This window comes from Dinoponera quadriceps, unplaced genomic scaffold (assembly GCF_001313825.1).
Source record: "Dinoponera quadriceps isolate SergipeBrazil2010 unplaced genomic scaffold, ASM131382v1 scaffold405, whole genome shotgun sequence".
Taxonomy (NCBI): domain Eukaryota; kingdom Metazoa; phylum Arthropoda; class Insecta; order Hymenoptera; family Formicidae; genus Dinoponera; species Dinoponera quadriceps.
Window position 1 is genome coordinate 1403438 of NW_014554754.1, and position 25193 is coordinate 1428630.

General features: G+C 45.9%; 4 protein-coding genes across 4 annotated transcripts in view; 2 read left to right on the top strand and 2 right to left on the bottom strand.

Moving 5' to 3' along the window:
- Positions 1 to 219: 219 nt before the first annotated feature.
- Positions 220 to 7308, bottom strand: LOC106741448 (E3 ubiquitin-protein ligase listerin). The gene is made up of 9 exons (XM_014613499.1): positions 7167 to 7308; positions 6683 to 6892; positions 2508 to 6439; positions 1767 to 1913; positions 1414 to 1544; positions 1113 to 1324; positions 845 to 1036; positions 600 to 767; positions 220 to 512 (listed from the first exon to the last, which is right to left on the bottom strand). The coding sequence occupies exons 1-9, from the start codon at positions 7209 to 7211 to the stop codon at positions 453 to 455; spliced, it is 5097 nt and encodes a 1698-aa protein (XP_014468985.1). The 5' UTR covers positions 7212 to 7308; the 3' UTR covers positions 220 to 452.
- Positions 7309 to 7512: 204 nt separating this feature from the next.
- On the top strand, positions 7513 to 8249 carry LOC106741449 (phosphatidylinositol-glycan biosynthesis class F protein). The gene has a single exon (XM_014613500.1). It carries the CDS (start codon positions 7535 to 7537, stop codon positions 8231 to 8233), a length of 699 nt encoding a protein of 232 aa, XP_014468986.1. The 5' UTR covers positions 7513 to 7534; the 3' UTR covers positions 8234 to 8249.
- Positions 8250 to 9329: 1080 nt separating this feature from the next.
- On the top strand, positions 9330 to 11623 carry LOC106741466 (alcohol dehydrogenase class-3). The gene is made up of 7 exons (XM_014613536.1): positions 9330 to 9509; positions 9783 to 10026; positions 10175 to 10395; positions 10482 to 10698; positions 10816 to 10946; positions 11014 to 11288; positions 11427 to 11623. Exons 1-7 carry the CDS (start codon positions 9489 to 9491, stop codon positions 11452 to 11454), a joined length of 1137 nt encoding a protein of 378 aa, XP_014469022.1. The 5' UTR covers positions 9330 to 9488; the 3' UTR covers positions 11455 to 11623.
- A 421-nt stretch (positions 11624 to 12044) lies between these two features.
- Positions 12045 to 25193, bottom strand: part of LOC106741465 (testican-3) — a 148572-nt gene continuing 135423 nt past the window's right edge. Inside the window, exons 7-10 of the mRNA XM_014613535.1 lie at positions 20939 to 21161; positions 17932 to 18091; positions 15927 to 16153; positions 12045 to 14636 (exon numbers count right to left, since the gene is read on the bottom strand). Of these exons, the coding sequence (XP_014469021.1) occupies positions 14506 to 14636; positions 15927 to 16153; positions 17932 to 18091; positions 20939 to 21161 (741 nt within the window). The 3' untranslated portion in view covers positions 12045 to 14505. The remainder of the gene's footprint in view (positions 14637 to 15926; positions 16154 to 17931; positions 18092 to 20938; positions 21162 to 25193) is intronic.

The following is a 25193-nucleotide window of genomic DNA, read 5'->3' on the forward strand; positions in this document are numbered from 1 at the left end:
TCCACCGAGATATTTCCAAGCAAGGGATTATTAACCGTCGCGTTACGGGTTTTATAAATGGGTCACGCCTCCGGGCATTACACGAGCGTTTGTTACGAGCGGACGTGATCAACGGCAGGACACCGCGATTCTGTAAAGACCACATTTCAAGTCATACACACGCTCATCATATCGCGGTGATTTACAGAACCTGGCTGGTTATCCTGAGACTGATCGCGCGCCTAAATCAAAGAGACACCTTGTGCAGCTGTTTATTTATTTCCTGTGAACGTTCTAATATCACTTTACTATGATGAACTTTCATACATTCTAGCGCTTACTCGGCTTCTTTTTTTACAGCAAGAATCGTTAAATTAATGTTATCTTACAGGACCCCGACACGCATTCGTTCTCAATTTATCATAACTATCAATGTCGTTACCAAGTAGAAAAACTTGTCAGCCCAGGCTGCATTAGAACACGCTTCTGCAGATCGGACAGGTGGACTTTTGACTCGTGTTGAACCATTTGTACTGCAAGGGAGGACGATTTAACGATATATTGTACGAATCTTGCGCGAAAGAACATAATCACATATTAATACAATGTAATATATTTACCAGACAAGGAGTATGGAACTTCTTACGACAAGCGTGACACGACAACTTTGGTATCTGGTATGTGCTGATGTGGAAAATACTGAAGCATATGTAGCATTCTTCAACGCCCGCGAACTTCTTATCCAAGTTGCGCTTCCACATTATGAGACCGTCCCAAACAGAGCCGTTCTGCAGAAGGAAATATAATAATATACAGATTCGTCAGGCCGTCGTAATTATTAGTAGCGCGAGCGTGATGTGCTTACTTGATGTGTGAGGAATATAGATAGTTGCATATGACAGTTCCGCCAGTTTGCCGTGCCGCCCGCGTGTTGGCCGGGCTCCACCGTAACGGTGCCCAACGGATGATTCGCCGGTAACACGATACTTAATTCCAGCTTGGTGTCGTCCATTTGGTACAAGGCGATTACCTCCCTCGCGGTCGGATGCACCTTCACCTGCGAACGACGATCCGAATGAGTGGTCGAATTAGAAAATGCCATAAGAATACATAAGAATTCTCGCAGAACCTACCTGCATATTTTCCATATTGACCAATCTGTTGTTGAGAAGCTCCTCCTGGCAGAGCACGGGACTGACGTAGTGAATCGTGATCTTGTCTATCGTTGCGCTGACTCGGCTGTCGGCCGTGCTCCACCATTGTCTAACTAACACCGGCAGGTGCCGCAGGCAGTTCGTGTACAACCAGCACACGATGTGGTCCAATCTCCACTCGGTCCAATTTTCTGTAGTAATACGTAACACGATGCGTAAAGCAATATAGTGTGTACAATGAAATATTTTGCGTATGCGTGCAATCAACCGTTAGTGATACCTCCGAAATTAAACGACGGGGCAGTGGTGAAGATCTCCAGCAGCTTTACAGCCTTATTTTTGTTATCCTGCAGAACCTCCACGGGCATCAACTTGAAGATGTTATTCAACAGACTGGGGAAGAGGTCGTTTCTAAAATTCATGATACACGTTCAGCGCAAGATCTCACGTGAGAGACGTGTGACAATCGTACATAAAAGTTTATTCCGCAACTGTCTTCTTCCGCCGAGGTTGGATTATTCCTCCAGATTTCAAAGAACGATTCAATCTCAGCTCCGAAAACTTCCGACGGTTACAGAATAAAAACGGTTCCGCTGAATACATAGCCGAATCTGTAACCACGAATGTGCTCACTTCAATATTTCAGCGTACTGATACCGCAAATCACCGTGAGCGTTCGCACAAATATCCAACACAACAGCCCACGCCAGCAGGTATCCTAATGTGTACGTGTAAGAGTCCGTGAACGGTTGAATCGTGCAGCTAACGGTGTCGCATAATCTGAAACAGAAACAAAAATGCACATTAGTAATGGTTGAGTTAAATTTTAAAAAAATTAAAAAGTTATAGCTGCCATCCAATCACTGGAACAAAAAACTGAAATAATGTTTCTCGGAAAAACGACAAAAAGATGACCTCTCAGACGTCAAAATAGTGACCAAAAATGATGGTTTTTGTCAAATTCTGAAAGTAACTAAGGCCATTTAAGCAAACCGGTTACATTTATTCTTACTTTTTCAGGTTTATCCTTGGACAACTTAATATATGAGTTTTTTCACAGTACAGTTTGAAAGTTCATAACAAGAAAACGGACTGGTACCCAGTAAACGAGTGGCAATTCGCAGGCAAAAATACACGCAGGACATCTATATTTTACAGATTTAAGCTGAGGAGGAAAAAAGCGACTGTAACGAACCATTTTGGAAGATAGTGAATTTTTTAGCGAAGAAAAAGTGACTTGTCAAGAAAAAGTGGCAAAGGGTGACTGGATGGTAGCGCTGAAATTAAAAATTGAAAGGCAGAAAATGACAGAACTACAACAGTCAATAATAATTCGATGAAAAAAGTAATTGGATACAAGAATCGTAAGCTTACTTGAACTCAATGAGCATCGCGTTCACGATATTCTGCGTGCTCAAGAGCACTTCTTCCAGTCGCCTGATGTTGAGACCGCTCGGCTCGAAGTTCTCGGACTCGACGAGGACCTTGTCCTGCTGGACAAGCTCCGACACCATGTGCTTCAGCATGTGATAGGCGCCCAGCTGGATACTGGGAACCGGAGAGCGCAACAGTTTCAGGGACAGTTCCAACGTCTCGTCGAAGTCGATGGTCTGTGTGGCCTCCCCGTCGTGCCTCTTGAAGAGTACGTTCTTGTCGAGCAGGCTGACCGCTCGCCCCAAGTAATCCAACACTATAGTGGACTTGATAACGGGCGTGTCCTCGTTGCGCCGGTCGGCGCAGAACCGCCAGGTCCGGGCGATGGAGCTGTGCACGTCCCAGGCGAATACGTTCTTCCACTCGTCGAGGAGCGCGGGGGGCAGCTCCGGGATCGGCTCTTGTTCGTGCTTGTTCATCAGAGTCTGCAACTCGCAATACAGCTGACTCGCCGCCGCTATCAACGCCGTCACCCTGACGTCGGTGTAGTTGCGCTTCGATTTGTCGACCGACTGCTGCCACATCGTGAGCGATATCAGCGTGAAATCCCAGTGCTCGGCCGTCAACCTCGCCGGAGCTCTTTGCACCAGAGTGCTCAGGGTCCTTATGACCTCCAGCGGCAGGAGTAACCGATCCCACGAGACGTCGGAAACGTCCTGGTCCAGGAGCAACGACGCCGGGTCCTCCTTGTGCTGCGACACGATCTTCCCCATCGCAGCGGTGCAGGCCGAACCGTCGTCCTCCTCCAGCCGCATCGCGATCCTCGTGGCGATCAACGCGCAGACAACGTTGCCCGTCGTTGAAGGAAGATCGGCCGGCGTGCAGAAATCACTCAAGACCTGCAGTCCCTGCACGCACGCCTCCTCGTCGCGCTCCCCTTCGTCCCGGCAACTCTCGTAGTACTCGACCGGGTTCTCACCCGGCTTGAATTCCGCGTAATACGTGCGGATCACGTAGGGCAGCATGTATCCGTAGCTCGCGTGATTCGTCCGTACGTAAGCCGGCACGTCACGGCGGATGCTCGTCGCGAAGTGCTCCTGCAGGCCGACGAAGCCGCTCCTGAGCGAGTCGAGGAGCTTGCTGACGTCGTTGTAGCGCTCGGTGGACTTGTAATGCCTGCTGTACATCTCCGCCACGGTGGCCACCTGCACGATGTCAACGAGGATCTCCGTGATCTCCGGCAAATCGAGCTTCTCCCGCGAGGATGCCTCGTCGGCGACGGGGCGTCGTCTCGACGACCTCTTCCGCCACAGATTGTTGAGCAGGTCCGCGGTGAACACCGCCCACTCCAAGCAGGTGGCCATACCGTCGGAGATATCGTCTCCGGTGACGTCGACGGACGCCCACCGCTGGAAGATCCGCGTCTTCCCCTGCAGACTGGACACGTGCAGGCTGCCCGTCGCAATCTCGCCGTAAATCGCGACGGTGGTCGCTTCGGCGGCCCACAGCTTGATGTCGGACGCCGTGAGGAAGAGCAGGATGGTCTCCCCGACTTGTCTCGACGGTGCGTGCTCGTTCTCGTGGACTATCACCTCTAAGACGTCCGTCGCCAGGTCCACCAGGATATCCCGGACGTGGGCGCTGTGTATCTTGCTCCAGATGATCAGCGCGCATCTCTTTACGAGGTCGTCGAAGTCGGAGGGCGGCAGATCGCGGCTGCTCTTGACGAGGCCCTCCTTCCAGCTGTCGCGCACGGTAGCGGCGGAGGCCGAGTCGCCGTCGTCGTGGCCTCGCGTGCACAGCTCGAACAGCGTCTCCAGGATCTGCACGGCGCTCGAGATCGTCCGCTTGTGGCTCCATATCAGCGTCATCAGGCTCGTGATGAACTCGATGAACCGCATCGGGCAAGCGTCGTCGGTGCCGCTCAGCGAGTCGCAGAGGATCGAGACGATCTCGTTCGCCGCCTCCTCGTTGATCAACGCCTCCCCGCCGGCCGAGGTCTCGAAGGCCAGGAGAATCAGACTCTGATTCATCGCCGGGTCGTCGCGCTCCGGCGAGGCGATCTCCCGGGCCACGTCGACCAGCAGCTCGGTCACGTCGGCTCGCGTGTACCATTCCTTGATCACGCGGTCCTCCCGGTTGCTCCTCGACAGGCTGGAGCGCATCACGCTCCGCGTAATCGCGATGTCGTTCAGCTCGACCAGCGATCTGAGAACCTTCTCCTTCTCCGTGTCGCTGACGTACGTGATGAAGCGGAAGATCAGCTCGACGATCGGCGCCATCGCGTCCGGATTCGCGAGGAGCAGCGGTCGCAGCCTCCGGTCGTAGAACTCGAAGAAGTCCTTGGTGAATTTGAACGACGCGGAGAGCGCGACGAACAGTTCCTTGCTCGCGAAGTGCCTCATGATCTCGTTGAGCGGGCCGATGTACGACGTGGACTGCCGGTCGTTGATCTTGTTGAAGTAAATCGCGCAGAGGGCGTTCACGAACTCGCAGAGCTCCGCGTTGAACAGCGGGTCCGTCTCGGCGGGCCTCTTCGCCTCCGGCTGCCTCGTCACGCTCGTGTCGTCCGGGCCGGAGAACTTGACCTTGAGCTTCTTCCGGCCGCGATCCGGCGCGTGCTTCAGCGTCAGCAGCAGCTCGATCTCGAGGGGCTGCGAGGCCGCGGTCTCCGTCCACGGTGCGTCCGTCAGCTTGTCGAAGAGGAAGCGCAGCTCGAGCCAGAACTGCCGGATCAGAGGCGCGTACGACTTGCACGCCTCGTTCGCGCGATTCTTGCTCCAGTATCGCAGCAGGTGGGTGACCTCGGTGAAGAGGAGCTGCCTCATCGGCGCGTTTTCCCTCATGCACGCGTCTATCACCGGCACGAGCTGGCCCCTGAACAGCCGGACGCAGAGAGCCACGTTCTCGGCGTTCACGAGGACGGAGTAACGCAGGCACTCGATGAAGGACGTCACCACCGCCTGCATCTCCGAGCGGCTGACTTGCACGCTCTTCACGGAGAAGCCTTGGCGCATGTTGTCGAAGAAGTTGACGTAGAGCTGATCGGTGTCGGCGCTCAGCTTGGGGAACTGGCTGACGAAGGGCAGCAGATTCGGGTAGACGATGCCGGCGCAGGACTGGCCGCCGGATCGCAGGACGCGCCACAGCTTCGGCAGCACGAGCTTGTCGACGCTCACGACGGAATACCAGTCGTCGAACTTGGTTATGGCCACGAGCATCGACTCCCACACGGCGGACAGGATCCCGGGCTCGGATTCGTCCAGGCTGTTCATGATCGTCGTCATGATCCTCTTCTTCTCGCCTCGCAACAGCCGTTCCGCGTTCTCCATGATCGATGTCAGCGCGTTGAAGAAGGCCGTCTTGATCGGCAGGCCGTCGTGTTTCGCCAGCTTCCAGAACTTCGAGCTGCTCAGGATCTTCTCGTGGATGCTCGAGGTGGTCTCGACCTCGCGGAGAGGAACTTTCCTGAAGTAAGAGCTGTACGCCTGCAGACTCGACACCAGCACTCGCTGGTACTTCGTCTCCATTTCCTCGCCGGTGAGCGACTTCTGCGTCGACAACGTCTGAGCCGTCCGCACGGTCACGTTGTCGTTGATGTACATCAGGATCTCCCACTGACAGTGGACAATCGCGCCGACCAATTTCCAGGGTGGGAACGTGCTGTTGAAGGAATTCGTCGCGGCCGAGGCGGCCGAAGGGTACGTGTCGTACTGAGAGGTGAACCAAGCGCCGGCCAATTGCTTCAGGTACATCGCTATGCCTCTGCCGACGCGCTTCACGACGGCCGCGTGCGCCAGCTGCACCGCCTCTCTCACTCGGTGGTCGATGTCGATGGAGAGGACGCAGTAGAGTCGCGGCCAAAACGGCAGCATGCCTTCCACCGCCGACAGCTCGGCGTTCTCGCAGAGACTCGCGAATACTTGCAACGCCTGTGCACACGGATTTGTTACTCGTTAGCGGTCCGACAGATCCGACCGTGTCTGTCGGACAGATTCTTACGGTCATCTGTGATGGAACAATCGCCAGCGGAAAGCTAGCAGGATCTGCGTCCTATTTAAATACATTGAAATAACGGATCCTGCTTGCGTTTCTACCATCTGCTTTAGCAGGTTCGGTTATCCGGGTTACGATGTTTATATCAGCTATGATCGACTGATAAACCGGCTAATCACCTTGTACTTTGTAGTGGCGTCTTTCTTATTCATCTTCTTCAGTACCACTTGGAAGCCGTAATCCACGTTATTCATTTCCACCTCATTCAGGTTACACAAGGCCAGACCGGGCAGAACAGGAACATAGCCTCCGTCCTTGACCGCTGAGAAGCCAACGAAATTGGGCATCGCGGTCCCCAGGAGTTCCGCGCTACGACTGCTGTTTGACGGCTGAAAAATGTCCAAATATGACGCAACGCTGCAAATACACACAGCGGTCAATGTAATGCGGAATCGTACTGTTAATAAACGATGCGACGGAGGATAATATTGAAAGCGAGAATATATATCGTCATATGCATATTATTCGTCCGAGTAAAAGCTGAGAAACGACGACATATGCCAGGAACGAGGTTCAGAAAAATGTCAATACAGGTTATGCAGTTGAGAGGCATCGTTTATGCGTCATTTACACCCGAACGGTCGCGCTCAAGTCCGCGCTTACCCGTGCATTATTCTTGGTCCGTTGCGCCTGCTTGTTTTTACCCATGTTGACGCTCCGGCGACGAGCTCCGAACGCTTTTTCAACACATAAAAATTTCCAGTCCGCCCTACGTGTCGGGTGTCACGTTTGCGTCAGCTGATAAGCTAACCTCAAACGTGCGTGCGTCAAACTGCACGCGACAGCGACGTGAGTCGATCCTTCGACTCTCCCTTTCGACTCGCGCTTTCTCCGTGCGTCATAATCCTGAGACGTGGTGTCGTATCTCAAAGGAGACACATCCTCGTAGAAGAAGAAGAAGACGACGAATTGTAAAACGAATAAAAACAAGTCCCGACTGATCGCAGGAATACAATATTCGTCGCGGCGAGATGAATGTCGGACGCAAGACCGAGCAGAGGCTGCTGCTGTCTTACTGCTCCTTCACCTGCATCTACTTCCCCGGCATCCTGATATTAGCGAAATTCAACGATAATCTGTACAACGTCGGCAAGTACAAGTTCCTGCCGGTGCTGCTGATACTCGTCTTCGCCGAGGTGATAAAACTGCTGTTTCCCATGGTGCAAACGGAGGCGCCCACCATCGTCAGGATCGAGCAACGGGCGTCGCCGAAGGCGAAGAAGTCCTGGTCGAGGAGTCTCAGGGAGCTCTTCAAGTTCTCGCTCGCCGCATTCGCGCTCTCGGTGGTTTACTACATCGCGATTATCCTGTTCGGCGCACCCGTGCTGACCGATCACGAGGAGACCACCATGCTCGTGATCACCCTGCTGACTCTGACCTTGGTACCCACCAGCCTGCACCTGGGCGTGGACAATGCGTTGGACGTGCTCATGGGAGCCTATTCGCAGAAGGGTAACATCCTCGTGGACGCCCTGAGGATCAACATACAAGCGACGATATTGGGCACGTGGCTGGGCGCCACTGTGATCCCCCTCGACTGGGACCGCCCCTGGCAAGTCTGGCCGGTCCCCTGCGTCATAGGCGCGCTGTTGGGCTACCTGGTCGCACATTTCATCACCTTGATCAGGACCCTTCCCGCGCTCAAACTCCACAGAAAGGTTCACCGATAATGCAGCGGACAACCGAATGTTATCGCTGTAACTCACTAAGGACGCTTGTTTCTTAAGCCAAGACTATTGTTACGTCAGTTGACTGTTATTATTGCATTCTCTAAGGGGCATCAGAGATAGCGGAGCATTAATTTATTACTCTACATCTCCGATTCGTGTGAACCTGGTGCGTCAGACGTTGCCCGTTGATTGTTATCGCGATGAATGCACGAGTGTGAATGACTGAATTGAGATTTATAATCATACTCTAAATAATATAGTATTATTACATAGTAAATAGTATATGTAAATAGTATAGTATTTTATAGATCATATTTTATAAATTACAACAGTATTTACATACCCAGTAAACAATCAGTCAGCAGTCTGATGGCAGATTCGAGCAGGATCTGTCGACAGATCCACAGTTATCTGTGTCTGCAATCCGCTGTCGGTCTGCCGACAGAGCTTGCTGACAGACTTTGACAGCAGATTGGCGGCAGAAAGCGAGCAGGATCTGCAGTATGTTCCTTTTAAATGCATTAAAACGACAGTCCGCCGGCAGTCTGTCATCATAGTCTGCCATCAGATCCTGTTGCATTTCTGCTGACAAACCGTCCGCAGAGTCTGCAGCACGTATTGTGCAAAATCTGCTCCTGCAAGTTTGACTATCCAGGTAGTTATATAGACTGCAATGTGAACAATTTTTTCTATCCATACATGTATATATACGTATGTAATAAATTTTACACCAACAGTACAGCCAGAAAAAATGCGAATTTCATTGATACAAATTTATCGGATTTATTGATACGGTGTTCGTACGACGATATTTTCCCCCACATCAAACTTTAACCTTTATGTCAGCTATATAACGATATGAATAATATACAGAAAAATAACACAGGTATACTGTTATTTGTACGTATTACATGCTCTCGTTGGTTATATCATTAGAAAAAAGACCGTATTACTTTAAATATTTTATAAAAAAGATAAGCGCAGCATAATTTAAAGCCGGTTTATGTAACGTTGAAAAAAAACGCTTGACTTTGGATTATCTTTGCTCTCCATTATCGAGGTGACCAATGAGCGTGATTCTTTGTTATCGCGCAGTCGCAATAGTTCACAAGAGCAACGGAGTGTCTAATTGACGATCATACGATTCTTCGCTAGTATTTGCCACGGGTGTTACTTTTTTCTCTTAGACTTTTGGTGTAAACAGCTTCCAGAAACACTTCAAATCGAACGGGTGTACAGTGGATTCGAAAGAACGATGTCAGACACAGTTGGAAAGGTATAAGTTGGTGCCAATTTCAGCGAGTTTATGCACTGTCACCAATTCGCCGGTTTATCTTTCATTATTAATTATTATTATAATTTTTCACTCATGTTTACTTAACATTTATCTTGCCACATATTATTTTCTCTTTCTCCCCCTTTCATATCTTCATCACATCATCCAACCTCTTAATTGAACATCATCTACTTTGATGATATTTTATATACTCAATACTAATAATTTAATTTATACCAAATATTGAATAATTTAAATTTATTATTATGCCAGGTCATCAAATGTAAAGCTGCTGTGGCGTGGAAAGCAAAGGAACCTTTATCCCTGGAGGAAGTCGAAGTAGCACCGCCAAAAGCACACGAAGTTCGCATTAAGGTAGCAGCTATAGCACTTTGCCATACAGATGCTTATACTTTGGATGGGTTGGATCCAGAAGGAGTATTTCCCTGTATACTTGGTCATGAAGGCAGTGGCATTGTAGAAAGTGTCGGCGAGGGTGTCACTGAATTTCAATGCGGTATGAGCTGATTACGAGACAATTGATTTTATATCAAATTGTTCTATAAATTATTACACAGATCTTATCATGCTCAGATTGTAATCTCTTGTGTTAGCTAAATTATAGCCACCTAACAAATTGTATTGTGTATATAAATAACTTACAGGTGACCATGTTGTGCCGCTTTACATTCCTCAATGTGGAGATTGTAAGTTCTGCAAGTCGCCAAAGACGAATCTGTGCAGCAAAATCCGTGAGACTCAAGGCAAGGGTCTAATGCCAGATGGTACTTCTCGTTTCACATGCAAGGGACAAACAATTTCACATTTCATGGGCTGCTCTACCTTCTCTGAATATACGGTGGTGGCTGATATTTCACTTGCAAAGGTATTATACTATACTTTTAATGATCGGTAGAAATCTTTTCAGAATGGTAAGTTGACATTTCACAATTGTCACGAACACTATTATAGGTTACACCTGAAGCACCGTTGGACAAAATATGCCTCTTGGGCTGTGGCGTATCTACAGGCTACGGTGCGGCTCTGAACACTGCGAAGGTAGAGCCTGGGAGCACCTGTGCTATTTGGGGCTTGGGAGCTGTCGGTCTAGCTGTAGCACTCGGCTGCAAGAAATCTGGCGCATCTCGCATCATCGGGATAGATATCAATCCGGACAAATTCGAGAGATGTAAATTATTACGACAAGAACAGTATGAATGAATGCCGAAAAGTGTCGGCGACTTTCTCGTGTAATCGCAAAAGATATGGTGAAATTTTACAAACATCCTCGCATATTTATTCGCAGCTAAAATCTTCGGATGCACCGAATTCGTTAACCCCAAAGACCACGACAAACCCATCCAGCAGGTGTTAATCGAGATGACTGATGGCGGGCTAGATTACACCTTTGAATGTGTCGGAAATGTAAACACTATGGTATGGCGGATTTGTTGTTTCGTGTAAAAGGGAAAAACAACAGTTCGGTGTGAAAAATGACTTTCAGAGAGCCGCGTTGGAGTCCTGTCACAAAGGATGGGGCACATCCGTGATAATAGGAGTAGCACCGGCTGGACAGGAGATTAGTACGAGGCCATTTCAATTAGTCACGGGTCGAGTATGGAAGGGAACTGCATTCGGCGGATGGAAGTCAAAGCAGAGCGTACCAAAACTGGTGGATGAATATCTGTCAAAGAAATTACTTCTCGACGAATTCATCACGCACCATTTCCCGTTCGGAAAAATCAACGAAGGGTTCGATCTGTTGCATTCGGGAAATTGGTAAGTTCTCGGGAAGTTTACCGTTGGACACGAGACGCGAACAATTAAATTTATAGAAATTTTCAATTTGAAAAATGTTAAAAACTTACCAATTTTAAATTACTATAAAATGTAATTGCTTAATTTTTCCTCCCGCAGTTTGAGAACCGTCATCAAGTTCCAATAGTATGGTGGCCTACTGATTTTGATGTCTTCCGTGATTTACAAAAAGAAAATATACTCGATGGGGGACAAATATAAATATGTGTTTCTGGACTTTCTATCGTTTGCTATGTTTTGTATGTATCAAGTAACAGAAACAAATGAAATATTCAATAAATTTTACATCTAGCTTACCATAACGTGGTCTCCCGAAACATCATCCACCCGATTTCTACAACAATCTTTATTCATAAAGAATTCTTACAGCCACATGTACAATACCAATCAAGTGAGATATTTACGGTAGCTCTTGAATGAAGTAAAAATTCTTTACGCCTTGATCAAGTGCATACCTTACAAAAATCATCACGATACGAAGGTCACTGACGATGATTTTCTCATTGTATATAATTATGTATATACAATATGCAAGACTCGATAAAACTATTTATGTTCGCTTGTAGTTTATATTAATTAGTCTAGATCGACATAGTACAATAAGTCAGGCGGAATGCAAATTGCGCTCGATGCAGGAAGGAGTATGCGTTAGCTCATTGCGGACGATGTCGTTTATCAGTTAAATATGTAGATATAATTCTTTCTTCTTTCTTTCTCTTTTTTTTTTTCTTTTCAAGTGTGTCATCTACATACTCTCGTATGCGCAGGATTAACACGCCATGTCCATTAAGGCAAGACATTATGGATGAATCGACAACGATCAAGATACCTCTACGTTTCGAATATAACGAAAGACAAGACGCAGGGCTGCAATTTCTCGCTTATAAAAATAGATAGTCGAAACGATAAGTGTTGTCATGGTACTGTGTGAGAGTAAACGGAACTAAGCGTATGTAATCGATAGGAAAATGAGATAATTACACGAGAGACGTTGCACGTTCTCTACGATGTCTTAATCAAATACCTCAAATACGCGCTATTTTGCCTTTGATCCGTATGTGATGAGTATTATTTTCCCTGAATGACCTCGCAGAAGGAATGCATGTCGCGCGAAGTGAGACGCGTTAGGCTCGCAAAATGAATCGTCACTTTCATCATTCTAAATGAGACACGTGTAATTTGCATCGGCTATCTCTACGTAAATTGCCTTCTCTAACGCTAGGGGCATATTCACATAGTCACACTGATCTTTTTTTTTTTGTTTATCTTTCTACGGATTACATGTTAATATCTAATATCTACGGTGTACCACACACTCTTTAAGTAAAAGTTGTAAGTAAAAATGCTTATAATTACAGTAAATGCAGACGAATCACGACGTCGAACATTTTCTAGCTTCGTAGAAAACAACCTCTCTCTCTCTCTCTCTCTCTCTCTCGCTCTTTCTCTTTCTCTCAATGTCGCGTGATGGATGTTGTTCCGATTGCGCGTGCGAAAAATCGTGATGCGTATATATATCTTTTTCTCTTTTTCTCTTTGCAAATCGGGCCGCACGATAATATATGGAATGACAATAACACACCCGTTTCCCGTTTTACTTTTAAATAAGCGACCTCTTCCAGGACAACCCACCAACCCTCGACGTCCTAACACGGTCGTGATTGAACTGCGGTGTAGTATGAAATAGGTCGTTAGCGAGTACGAAATAGGTCGGTCTTTATTCCGTGTAATCTTACACTATAACCTCATGGTAATAACGCAGGGTGGCTACGAGAGAAAGAAGAATAACTTAAGAGTGCGCTCCGAGCTCGTCCGAGAAAGAACGTAATAAATAAGCGAGATTTTCTCTCTATTACCGCGTTCGGCGAAACACAGCCGAAAGTGAAGTGGCAAGAGCTACGGGAAATCTATCTTGTTTCGTGGATCAACTAAGTTTCCAAGCGGGTGCAAAAGCGCGAATGAATTCGTTTACGCTCGCACCTTTACCCCGTTACTCTCTCTCTCTCTCTCTCGCTCGCTCGCTCACTCTTCCTCACAGTTAACTTGATTCCACACACGGGTTGTTGCATTGTATCATGTAAATCATAATTGTCATAATTATCATGTCCATGTGACGTTACGATCGATATCTCGAGTTAATCTAGCGGTTAGAAATCATACACGGGGCGCTTTACTCGTGTTTCCTCGTTAAATGTTAATTTTGCGTCAGGACGCATACGTGAAGTTCTGGCCGATGCGACGAAATTATCCCGTTCCGTTCTCCGCTCCGTGTCCAATGTGTTCCTTCCTCCTCCCTCTTCCCTCTCTCTCTCTCTCTGTCTGCTACTGTTTCGTGAACTGCTCTATTTTGTATACGCGTAAATAGTTCGCAATTATGGTATTTATAGACGAGTCATGCACGCATGGAGGTGGACTTCGATGGACGCAGAGATAATTCGCCGGTATTCAGCGCAGCTCGCAAATGCGGAATCCTCTCTCCCTCCCTCCCTCCTCTCCTCTCTCTCTCTCTCTCTTTCCGTCACTCTCACTCTCTCGCTCGCTTCGTCGCCGGCAACAACCCTTACACGCATTTTCGGTCGTATTTGCGTATTCCCTACACGGACTATCGGAACATTGCGCGGAATTACGATTGCACGGGATCTACGGCATTCGGTGGCGGCGAACGTCGTTAGTCGGACGCGCACGGTTTATTACTGCACGACAGACAAGACACTCGCTACTTTAACGTCGATTAGAGAGCTTCCTAATTGGGACGAAGGACACGACTAAGGTCGTACGACGGTGCGACGATGATCTCCCCTCCCCCCCCNCCCCCCGCCATCTCTCTCTTCCTCCTTCTGTCCGATCATCCCGTCCCCCAACCCGTATTTGAACCCTCCGTTATTTAGTTAAATCTCGTCGTGCTTTTCGTTGCTTTCGGAACTCATTGCATTTAGGCCCACACGTTTCGTTTAATCGCGCGTGGATCGCGGCCGATCGACGGGCGGCCCGGCGACGTGGAACACCCCCGATCACAAACGGCGGCACACAACCCGGAGAGCCGGCGAACGATCGGACGTCGCGCATGCCCGCTCCTCGCGAGAGAGGAACGCTGCCTTCCTTCCGATCGCGCAGTCGGTACCGCTTATATCGGTTAAAGTGCTGCGCTCCTGTTGCTGGCCGCCGTTCCGTAATGCGTCTAAAAATCTAACGGTTGATCGGCCGAGCCTTCGAGGTCCTGAGCGGAATCGGTGCCACCGTCCTCGTCGTCGTCAAGGTCCACGCTGTTGGTCTTGAGCCCGCCGCTGCTGATCTTGTTCACGATCGCGTCTGCGAAAGAACGGCCATTGATCAGACGAAAGAAGGATGAAGAGATGCGGTGACGCGAACAGAGTGTTTCACCCGCGACTGCTCTCGGCCGATTATTTAGCGTTGGGTTGATGCAAAAGTTCGTTCTGCTCTTAGATAAAAATATCTATGCGACGTTTATTTATTTTGAAATGCAATTAATCAATAAAGCGTGCGTCGATTCATTTGACGGCTCGTCATCCATTCGGTAGTTGCGTGATCTTGCGCGCTCGTAGAAATTCTGGGATTTCTGAGCGAAGAACTGATTAATCCTTTAGCTATTACACGAAAGGCGTACGTAAACAAGGTGACCCAAATCAACATATAAATTTTATGAAGGCGTAGAACGGATAGAAGTGAGCAAAAAAGCATATTGATGCCCGTCGCTAAGTACAACAGTTGTACATATACTTGTAGATTAGGTCACTCTGAACAAAAAAGTTTGTTATCATTTTGCAAACAGCATGCAAAATTTCGAGTTATTAATTATTGAAAATGGCCGTGTATAGAAGCTTCTTTTTGATTAATAACTCCAAAATTTGCGTGTTGCTTGCAAAATGGTAAAGAACTTCTTTGTTCAACTCAATCCGTCCCACGTCTTCACCAAGTTTGTCCCTGTTAGTCCGGGACGTCCCTGCATACGTCCTGAGAAAATTAAAGCTCATTTACCATATATGTACGTCCAGTGAATTTGGCTTAACATTAATTTTCTTATTGAAATGATGTCTTCATGAACACATCGCGTCGCTTAGCACCGATAGAAACAAATGGATATCTCGTTATACATCGAGCGCGTGAATTACAGCTCAGCGCATAAAAAGTCAGTTCGTTTGATTTTTATGACACACTGCAGCAACCGTCTTGCGACCGTCGTCCTCTACACAGCGGACGATTGTTATCTGAAGTGCACCGTAGCTAAAAGTTTGAAAATCGAGACGAACTTTTGCATCGATCCGATAGAATCTTGACTTGAAGAGAGCGTACTCGATTGCGGAAACTTGAAAATTGCGCTAAAATGCGATCCCGGTGAAATTTCCGCGGGGAAAATATTGACCTGTCACGCGAAATACCATTTTATTCGCCAGATGCTCCTATTTATTATCGAATACAGCATATAAATGCAAGATAAATTTGCACAAATCCGTGAGATTTAATCGCCGAATTTTCTGCCTCTTTGATTATTTTCTCGATATACCGAAAGCGTTTATTGAGATATATTTCGATATATAAATATATCTTTTTATTTATTACGTAAGCGCCGCTAATACATACCGCAGTCGGGCTTCGCGCCGCGCGTTCTGGTGCCAGCGAACTCGACGCCGTGCGGATCGACGCACCAGCAGAGGCCAAGGCCACGGTGGCACTGAGTGCTGCGGTAATATCCTCGCGAGTCGCAGGCAGGTGCTGAATCCGGCGATGATCGTCTGCGAACTGCGGCGCACGGGCGCTCGGCTTTCGAGAAGCAACCGCACCACTCGGGCCCGCTCACAAAAATGTCGCTGGAAACACACCGCGCGTCACAAACTCGCCACTTTCCAAAATTACACGCGTCCCAGTGCGACAACGTCGTTGTCGTCGTCGAACACGCTCCCATTTATCGTCGCGCGTAACGTGCAACGTAATATCGACATATACAGGGCGAGCCAATATTTTACCTATTATTACCTTGATTATCTTCGGAATTACGAGATCGGGAGGGAAATTTATCTAACAGAAATTACATTATGGAAGGGATCGTTTTATGGTGTTACCATGCGACGTTTCTTTTCTAGTAGTTTCAGGGATCTGAAGGTCAGGATTTATTTTTTTTTTATGGAATGATAGTTTTTTTGTTTTTCTTAACATAAATCGATTCCTATGTTCATTCTGCGTATAAAAGTATTAGAGTGAGATCACTGAAAAGTGAATACTTTCTGAGATATTTTACTTCTTATCCTGATACTTTTCAATATAAGATATGAAATATTACGTGAAGTATTCATTTTTCGATAACATCACCTTGATATTTTTATACGTAGACTGACAGGTGAAATCGATCGCTGCGAGCAAACATAGAGAGACCTAAAAAAAATGCGTTGCATTTTGCAAATACGCCAATGATTAATATCAGTAATCGATTTCTTTTATATTATTATACACAAAAGTGTTAAGATAATGTTATCGAAAAGTGAATATTTTATGAGATATTTCATATCTTATCCTAAGAAGAGAGAGAAAGAGAGGAATCGATTTACGTTAAAATAGCTATACGGGGAAAATATTGTAGCAAAAATGATCACAAAATTCTGTAATGTCGGACTCTACCGGGATTATAAGTGAAATTATTATGTATGTTGTAATCTTTAGTGATATATTTCATTACGCATCACTAAAGATTACAACACACATAATAATTCCAGTCATAATTCCGATATAGTCCAACGTACGAAATACAAAATTTCGCAGTAATTTTTATTACAATATTTTTTCCGAATACGATTCCATAAAAAAAAAAACTCCATAAAAAAAAAGGTGAGATCTTTGAAGCTACTCCGCCCAAAAAAAAGCGTTACAATATCATAAGACGACCGCTTCTGTGCCGTGCAATTTCTGTTAGACAAATTCTCTTATGTCCATAGTTCCGAAGATATTCGAGATAGTTACCGCCACGTATACGCCGGAGATACATACACGGCGGTTAAGAAATAATATATACGGATTATAGAAAAATGTTGTGCACGAAGTAACACAAAATGTGCGATATTTGCGGAGATAGGAAGACGCGCGAGCAGCAAAAAAGATTTATGACGCGCGCAGACCGGAGGAAAGAAGCGGTATTTACATATCAGTCGACACACGGGGCACGCGTTCCGACGCGAGGCAGTAGTAACATCGCGCGTATAGCCAGACCGGATCCGGCGCGCCATACATCTCTCTCTCTCTCTCTCTCTCCGCGCCGGCACATTCTTCACAGTTGACATTTCAAAGTTAACGTCTGCGCGTTCAATTTCCATATGCGCCGTGTGCGGCAAGCGTGTTATCGTCTTTGCAAAGAACGTATGTTCGTACGTAGTGCGAATCTATCGATCGATCTTATCTCGCGCGTTCTCACGGTGCGCGTCTATCGTCGCGGGGAAGTCGCGGGGCGCACGCACAGGGGAGAGAGTGCCGAGTAACGTGAAACCGTCCGATCGTGAAAAGCGTCTCTCTGTCTCTCTTTTTCCGCGCGCGCGCACACACCATCCGCGTAAAGGCATCCACGAGTGACTCTCTCTCTCTCTCTCTCTCTCTCTCTCACCTGTCGGTGTCGCAAGCGTCCAGGAAGGGCTTCAAGCACGGCTCATTCTGATCATGTTCCAGCCCGTACAGCTCGGAGAGCGAGAGCCGGCCGTCGCTGTCGCTGTCCAAATGCCCGAACATCCACCTGACCTCGCTCTGACAACCGATCGGGAAGTGACCTGAAATCCATTCAATGCAATATCCTTCTTTATCGTAGCCGCTATTTACCACATGGCGCCTGCAAGTAACGCAAAAGAGGATCAATAAGCGCTTTCATACGCGGACAAGCTGGCGCGAGTCGGGTCGTGCGATAATCGATATAACGATAAGCGAGAGGAATCGCGTTATCGGCGATCTACAAATACACGCGGGAAACGCACACGAGTCGTGAAACGCCGAGAGACGGTCGCGCCGATCGAGATTCCCTCGGTTCAAAAGACCGCCGCCGAGAATCACACAGTTGAGGAGAAGATGGTATTATGGTTCGCCCTGGTGGGTATTACGGCCTCCTTAATATCTCCGCTGTTTAGTGAGGAGTTCTGGCGATTACTTGCGGAATCATTTGTTTGCAAATATGACAATGCACAATAGGCATTTGTTATAACGTATTTTCACCTTGGAGTATTTCGGAACGTTTTCAAGGCACACTTTAGCATTTAATATTACACATGCTGCCTCATGTTTCTTAAACTCGGGCGTACATTTGACTGTTTTGTTCGTTATTTAACATTTTATTCCGCTGTATATACATTTTGAGTTACGCGAAGTTAAACAATGGTATTTTGCTAATTTGCCCTCCTCCTCACGAAAATAGGTTTAATGCGACCTCTTTCCGGAGGTTTTCATGTCGAAGTAGTTTATTCGATAAGTCAATAATCCAAGTTAATTTTAAAAATCGATTTGTTTTGTAAAAACTGCCCTTTCGACAGTTTGAATCTACCTTCTAATAAGCCAATATCTATATTAAAAATTCACAGTTATTATCATTGGTGTTTCTTCTAAGAGTTTATTTCGAATAAATATATCGTTTCGACTTATTCTGCAGGGTCGCCGCATTTTTACAAACAACATTTTACGTAATAAATATTTCATAACTTTGAGTCTAGAATCGATTAAACAATATTTTGACGAATGTAATCATAAAATTTTCAATCTAAAATATTGATTGTTGACGAAATTATACAAAACGTAAATGGAAGACCATAATAATATCTTCTCATCTATGTTCGTAAATAGAAAAGAACCGATTAACGCGATTGATTTTCTGCTGAGGACCGGAAAACTCGATTGTGGGAACAGAATATAATTTTAAAGTTCCGGTGGAAAATATTTTTCCATGATTTTTCCGCGAATTTCCTTGGCTTCTTATACCTTCTTTACGAGAAAAACTAAATATGATAGGCCTTAATCGAACATACGTGAATTTTTTTAAACATATTTTTGCACTCTCGGGACAGAAACCGAAGATATGCGCGGAAAAATTGCAAAAAAAAAACGTTTCTTTTCCAAAACGTTTTAAAACTACAAAACAGGAAAATTCCCCCGGGAGATTTCCATTCACGGTCAATTGCTCTCAGTTATCTCAGCCGAGTTTTAAACGCAGCCGAGAATACTCAGACGCATACCTTCGATGGTCAACGGCGACAACGGAGATATCGTTTCCTTGTCACCGAGTTTTCGACCGATCTCCCTATTCTGTCGCGGGAACTGACATTCTTTTTCCCGTGTAGCCGACGTTTTTCGAAAGTAGGACGGAAAAACAATGATTGGAAACATGTTACCCGATATTACCGTGACGTTACCGTTGTCGCAGCGAGCAAATTCCGAAAAATAACAATTTATCCGGCGTACGTGGGGAAACCGGACCCTTAAGCGGAATCCTTTAATTGTTACAACCCCCGGACTATTTTCCCGTTGTGATTCAAGCGTGTTTAGTGAAACCATCCCCCCCCCCCCCNCTCTCTCTCTCTCTCTGTCCTCTCGATTCAAATGGAACGCCCGGTGCAGAGCTACGCGCATACTGCACTTTGTTTCGCCTCGGGCAACGTAATACCGTAAGATCAACACAGAAGCGGTACCGTGAGGACAATATCGACAGACAGTGCCCAAAGTAATCGCGACGTACCTAGGGCGGGAAACGATTCATTGTACGGGGACAATTTCGAACTGGTACGAAACTGATTGTCTCGAAGTCGAATGGCGGGTGTGCACTGTCGGTACTTCGAAACTACCGGGTAGATCGTACGTCGCAATGTCCATCCCCTTCCTACGAGGACAATTAGTCTCTCTTGTACGCGGGGATCTACGCGACGTCCCGTGGGAACGTTTCAATACGCTCCGAGCACATTCCGCGGTTATGCGCGTCGCCAGCTGCTTAACGCGACTTTTGCCCGTGCCACGTAAAATGTTGGCGCCGGGTTTTATTCGACGAGCTTCGTCGAGCTTTTAATCAGCGACGAAAATTAAAGAAAAAAACTGTTTCGGCAAATCAAGCGAGCGAGAGAGAGAAAGAGAGAGAGAGAGAGAGAGAGAGCACGGCACGCGCAACAAAAGATCGTTTCTCAGTCAATTTCACGTGAATTGCAAAACAAAGGGATTTATTTGTCGCTTAACTATATTTCGGTCCAGCGCGATGTTTAATATCAAAAGATATTTAACGTAAAATATCATATAATCGACAATGGACTTCGATGGATTGAAGTTTAATGGGAAAAAAAAATCGGTGGCTGCAGTGAGTCGTGACAGTTTTAAGATTTTTTAAGTACTTCGGTTCAACGGTGATATTTAATATTTAACATTAAACACCATGCAATCATCAACAGGGACTTTGATTGAATTTTGAAGCTTAATTGAAAAGATTAATTAAAAAGAGAAAATCGGTGGCTGGAGCGAGCTGTGATCGTTTCCGGATTTGTTCGTGTAGGAGGGATCCGCGTACATCATTTTGTTTTGCAAAATAACCGTATCGACGCCTCGGAAATATACATGTATATGTATTGAAATTTGCGCCGCAGGTTCTGCCCTACCTTTGGGCTTGGGATGCTGACGACGGTGTTTGGAGTCTGCCATCACGACGGAGAACCAATCCAACAGACGATTGGCCATCGCAGGCTTGGACGACGACGGGCAATCCGTATATCTGGACGACGATTGCACGTTATACATCGCTTTCAACGGTGACTGGGTCTTGTCCATCACTTCGTTACTCATCAGATGCTTGTCGTCGTACCTGTTCGCATTAACGAGAGCCTGTAACATCAAATGTACTGGTAAATCGTCTGCGTGACGCAGCATGTACGAGTACGGCGAGTACGGCGCGGAAACACGAATTTCACACGTGGGTCCGTTGCAAAATGAAACAAAAGGAACGATATAACCGCGAGTGCGATACAATCGATGCCTTAATTTTACCGCCTCCAACGTCGTAAATATCATGTCATCTCATTAGTATTTTCCGCGACAGAAATTTTAAACCGTAATCATATTTTGCCGTTGTAATTTCTCCAATAATTAACCAGACTATGCGACTCCCGCGACCAAACACGACCAATTGAATTGTTGTTTTGACTCGAGCGGCTAAAACTCGCGACGTTTTATTATTCAGCATGCCGGTTGAATTTCGGTAACGCGTTTAAACGCGGGGATACCAGGTAAAACTCCGAGTAATTACGAATCTTTTGCTGCATTATGCTCGTAAACACGTTTACGAGGCGCGATCTCTTAAAATACGATAATTTCTCCCATTTGTCGGTGAACTTAATAATAATAAATGCGACGCGCGTGTATGTTCAATTCCCGTATGAACGATAATGAAAATTAGCGAACAAGATTACACGACAAAGGTTAGGCAACGTTAAAAAAGAAAAGAAAGAAATCAGTTTAGGGACCATTCTACAATTACATTACACCATGAAGGGAGGGGGTCTATCAGCTTGCGTGACGGCCTGTGATAGCAGGGAGAGGGGGAGGGGGGGTAAACGTCATATTAAATTACATAATTTGTAAACATGGACGTACGTGGTTATCCATTTTGTTTGCATTCGTGATACATTTGGTTACATTTGGCGAAAATTGTTAAGTTTTGACATAGATTTGTGTTGACAATAAAAAACGTCAATTTGTAGATATTTGTTCTTTTGAAAACACAACTTTTACCAATCAAAATTATAAAATAATCAATTTGACATTATACGCCTAACAGTTATTTCTATTTTAGAAAAAGACATTAACGTGCATAATAACGTGCAGTTTCCAATAATTACTATTAACTATTTTTAATTATAATTATTATCCACGATGATTTATTTAATTATAAGCTACTTTCTTATTCTATGTGTCGGTAGAGAGGAGAAAAGTAATTCCACGTGTTATATAATATTGGAAGAGGATAAACACTTTGTGACGAAATGGTGACGAAGGGAGAGGGGAGGGTGAAAAATACCCAAATGCAGCGTGACGTAATTGTTGAATGGCCCCTTATCTGCTCTTCCGAGTGCGAACGATCACCGGTGTTGCGCTACCCCACACTTTCAGATTTCAGCCAATCTGCGAGTTGCAGACTCGATCCTCTCCTTGCAAGATTAACAAGGGTTCCGTAATTTGGCCGACGAAGTTTATCCATTTATCTATTTCGCTATCCATCATCCGCCGCGCAGCTATACGAACGACAGCATTTCCTCCGCCTCGCAAAGCGATGCGACACGAATTTCGAAACGGGCAGGCAAATTTTTTAAGGAATTAAGCGGTTACGCGCGCGCGCTCGCTACCGCGCGCGTTCGATCGCGCGGTCGTCGCATGTGGAATCTCGTGCGACGCGCGGACTAGCGCGGGTAATAATTAATTACGTTAGCTGCAATCAGTTCGTTAATCAACGCTCTCTACTGTCATTCCCCGTCCTGCCGCGCCTACTGGAACCGTTGAATGATCTCTCGATTGCCAATTCGTTTAATCATATCGCCGGGCCTCTCACTTGCGCACGTGCATTAACCTCAATGGCTGGGTTCCCGATTAATTACGGCCGGACTGACGTTGACGTGTGACGCGCGCGCGGACAAATAATTCAGCGATGGATATTTCGCGTAAGCTAAAAATTCGCGCGCGATTCGCGGTGCGATCCGATCGTGAAACGCGCGGCGTCTCGCGCGCAGCACACGCGTGCGATAAATAATCCCCTCCGAAAAAATCGTATTAACGCAAGCTCCCCCGAACCGCGCGCAACTTTCGGTTTAATGAGGCTTTTTCGTCGAACCGTCGCGCGGGGACGCGTTTTCCTCGGTTAAAATATAACAAAATATTAATTCATAATAATTAATATTAATTAATATGAATTTCTGGGTTATAAACGAGCGAAAATGAACGACCTCATGCATCAAGTAGCGGGATATGTATACACTGAGAGCAAAAATATTAATGAAAATTATTCGATGGTGCTGGTAACATATGTTTTTATTTATATACATATTTCTACGTCGGGAAACATTGTTTTTTTCAAATGAGAGAGTATACATTTCATTTAAATTTGTAGCATGCGCAGAGAAAAGGATTCCTTTGGATTTAATAAAATTGTTTTAATTGAAACAAATTTGTCTTTCGGAGTTGAGCAAACAAACGAATGTGTTTGATCCAACAAACAAGATTGTTTGGTCTCTCTAACAATAAATATTTTTGTGTCAAATAATATATTTCCTTTGTATTTTCATGCAAATATATTACAATGGTTGTCACGAACAATCAATTATTTGAAAGCAGTAACACCATGTTGGGAAAATATTAAAGAACTTTTTTATTTCAGTGGAACGATATTTAATATACAATGAAATGCATTATTTTTTTTATTGAAAACCGACTATTATTTCCTCTAAAAAACACCGTTTTTTCTATCAAACGAAATGGCTTATTCTAGTAAAATATTAGCATATTTATTTAAACAAAATTATATTTTATATTACATTAGGTTATTTATGTTAAACAAATCTAAGTCCAACGAACACGTTTACCAAATTAAAAAAAAAAAACCTTTTTCTCTGTGTGAAAGCAACTGTTTATTCTATTTAAATAAAAGAATTTAGATTAAATAAATAAGTTATTAGTACCCCCGAAGAAATATTTTCTACTTTCTAAATATTTTCCTCTCAGTGTATATGATTAAATCAAAATCTTATCTTTTTAAATCGCGATCGAAATTTTTACTCTTAATTCACGTCTCACGGTAAACTGATAACATCAAAATTTTTATTTGCGGATTTTAATCGCCAAGATGTTTCATGCCAGACCTTGAAGTTGCCGTGAACGATGGATTTCTTCGGAATTTCTCCTAAGTGAGAATCAAGATGCTTCAAGAATGTACTAATGAAACCAAGACCGGGGAATCTGAGACATCCTGCGTCTCAGAGTAACTCCTGCTAGCAAGAAGACGGCTACCGTGTCTTCGCCGGGGTGCGAAGGGACAGTTTGGAAAATAACCGGCCGTGTACGTCGCACACAGAAAGTTCGGAATAGTTGTATCGCGATGGACTGGAAGCGCGCGCGAAATTTTAACGGGCAAGGGAAGGGGGGGGGGAAGGACAATGAAGCGTTACATGAAGACAGGTCGGTGTAATTTTATTGAGCCAGTTTAATTAGGCGCCGGATGCGACTCAAAGTTTCGCGCTAACTTGTCATAAAGGGCGCTGATATACGACGCTAGGCGTAATTAATAATTAGGGAGCAGCTTGCGGGGAGGCTTCCAGTTGAATTCCATTCTTATAGCGGAGTCCACCGCGCGTGGAATCTCCCGTTGCGCTCGCTTCGTTTATCTCGTCTAGCTCGCGTCACAAAGCTCGCGTTGCCATTTGTACGACGCTAATTTTCCGCCCCGGGGAGAAATGTCAAACTCCTCTGAGACAACCGAAAGTTGTTGCGTCGTGCGTGTTTACGTAACGCGTTTCGAGTTCAAATAGATTTAACCCTTTTCGGAACCCCGAGATACACACGGTGTCCTGAGACTACTACCGTCGTAGTCTCTCTATCAGCAAGTTCCCCCTGACGCGGAGAGACGATTCTCTCTCCTAGAGGAAATTCTGACGCCGTACTCTTTCACCTCCCCTCCCCCCCCCCCCNCGCGTATATTCAACTTTATTAAGTATAATTTACTGCGAATTTCGTTAAGGTGCGTCGCGCGTGAAACTAAATGTAGAATAACGTTTTGTTAGCAATTTGCACTCTCGCGGACCAATTTATGAAAATTACCGCGTTTCCTGTTGCTCGCAAACTGCGCCGTCTACAAAGTATATTTCCACAGAC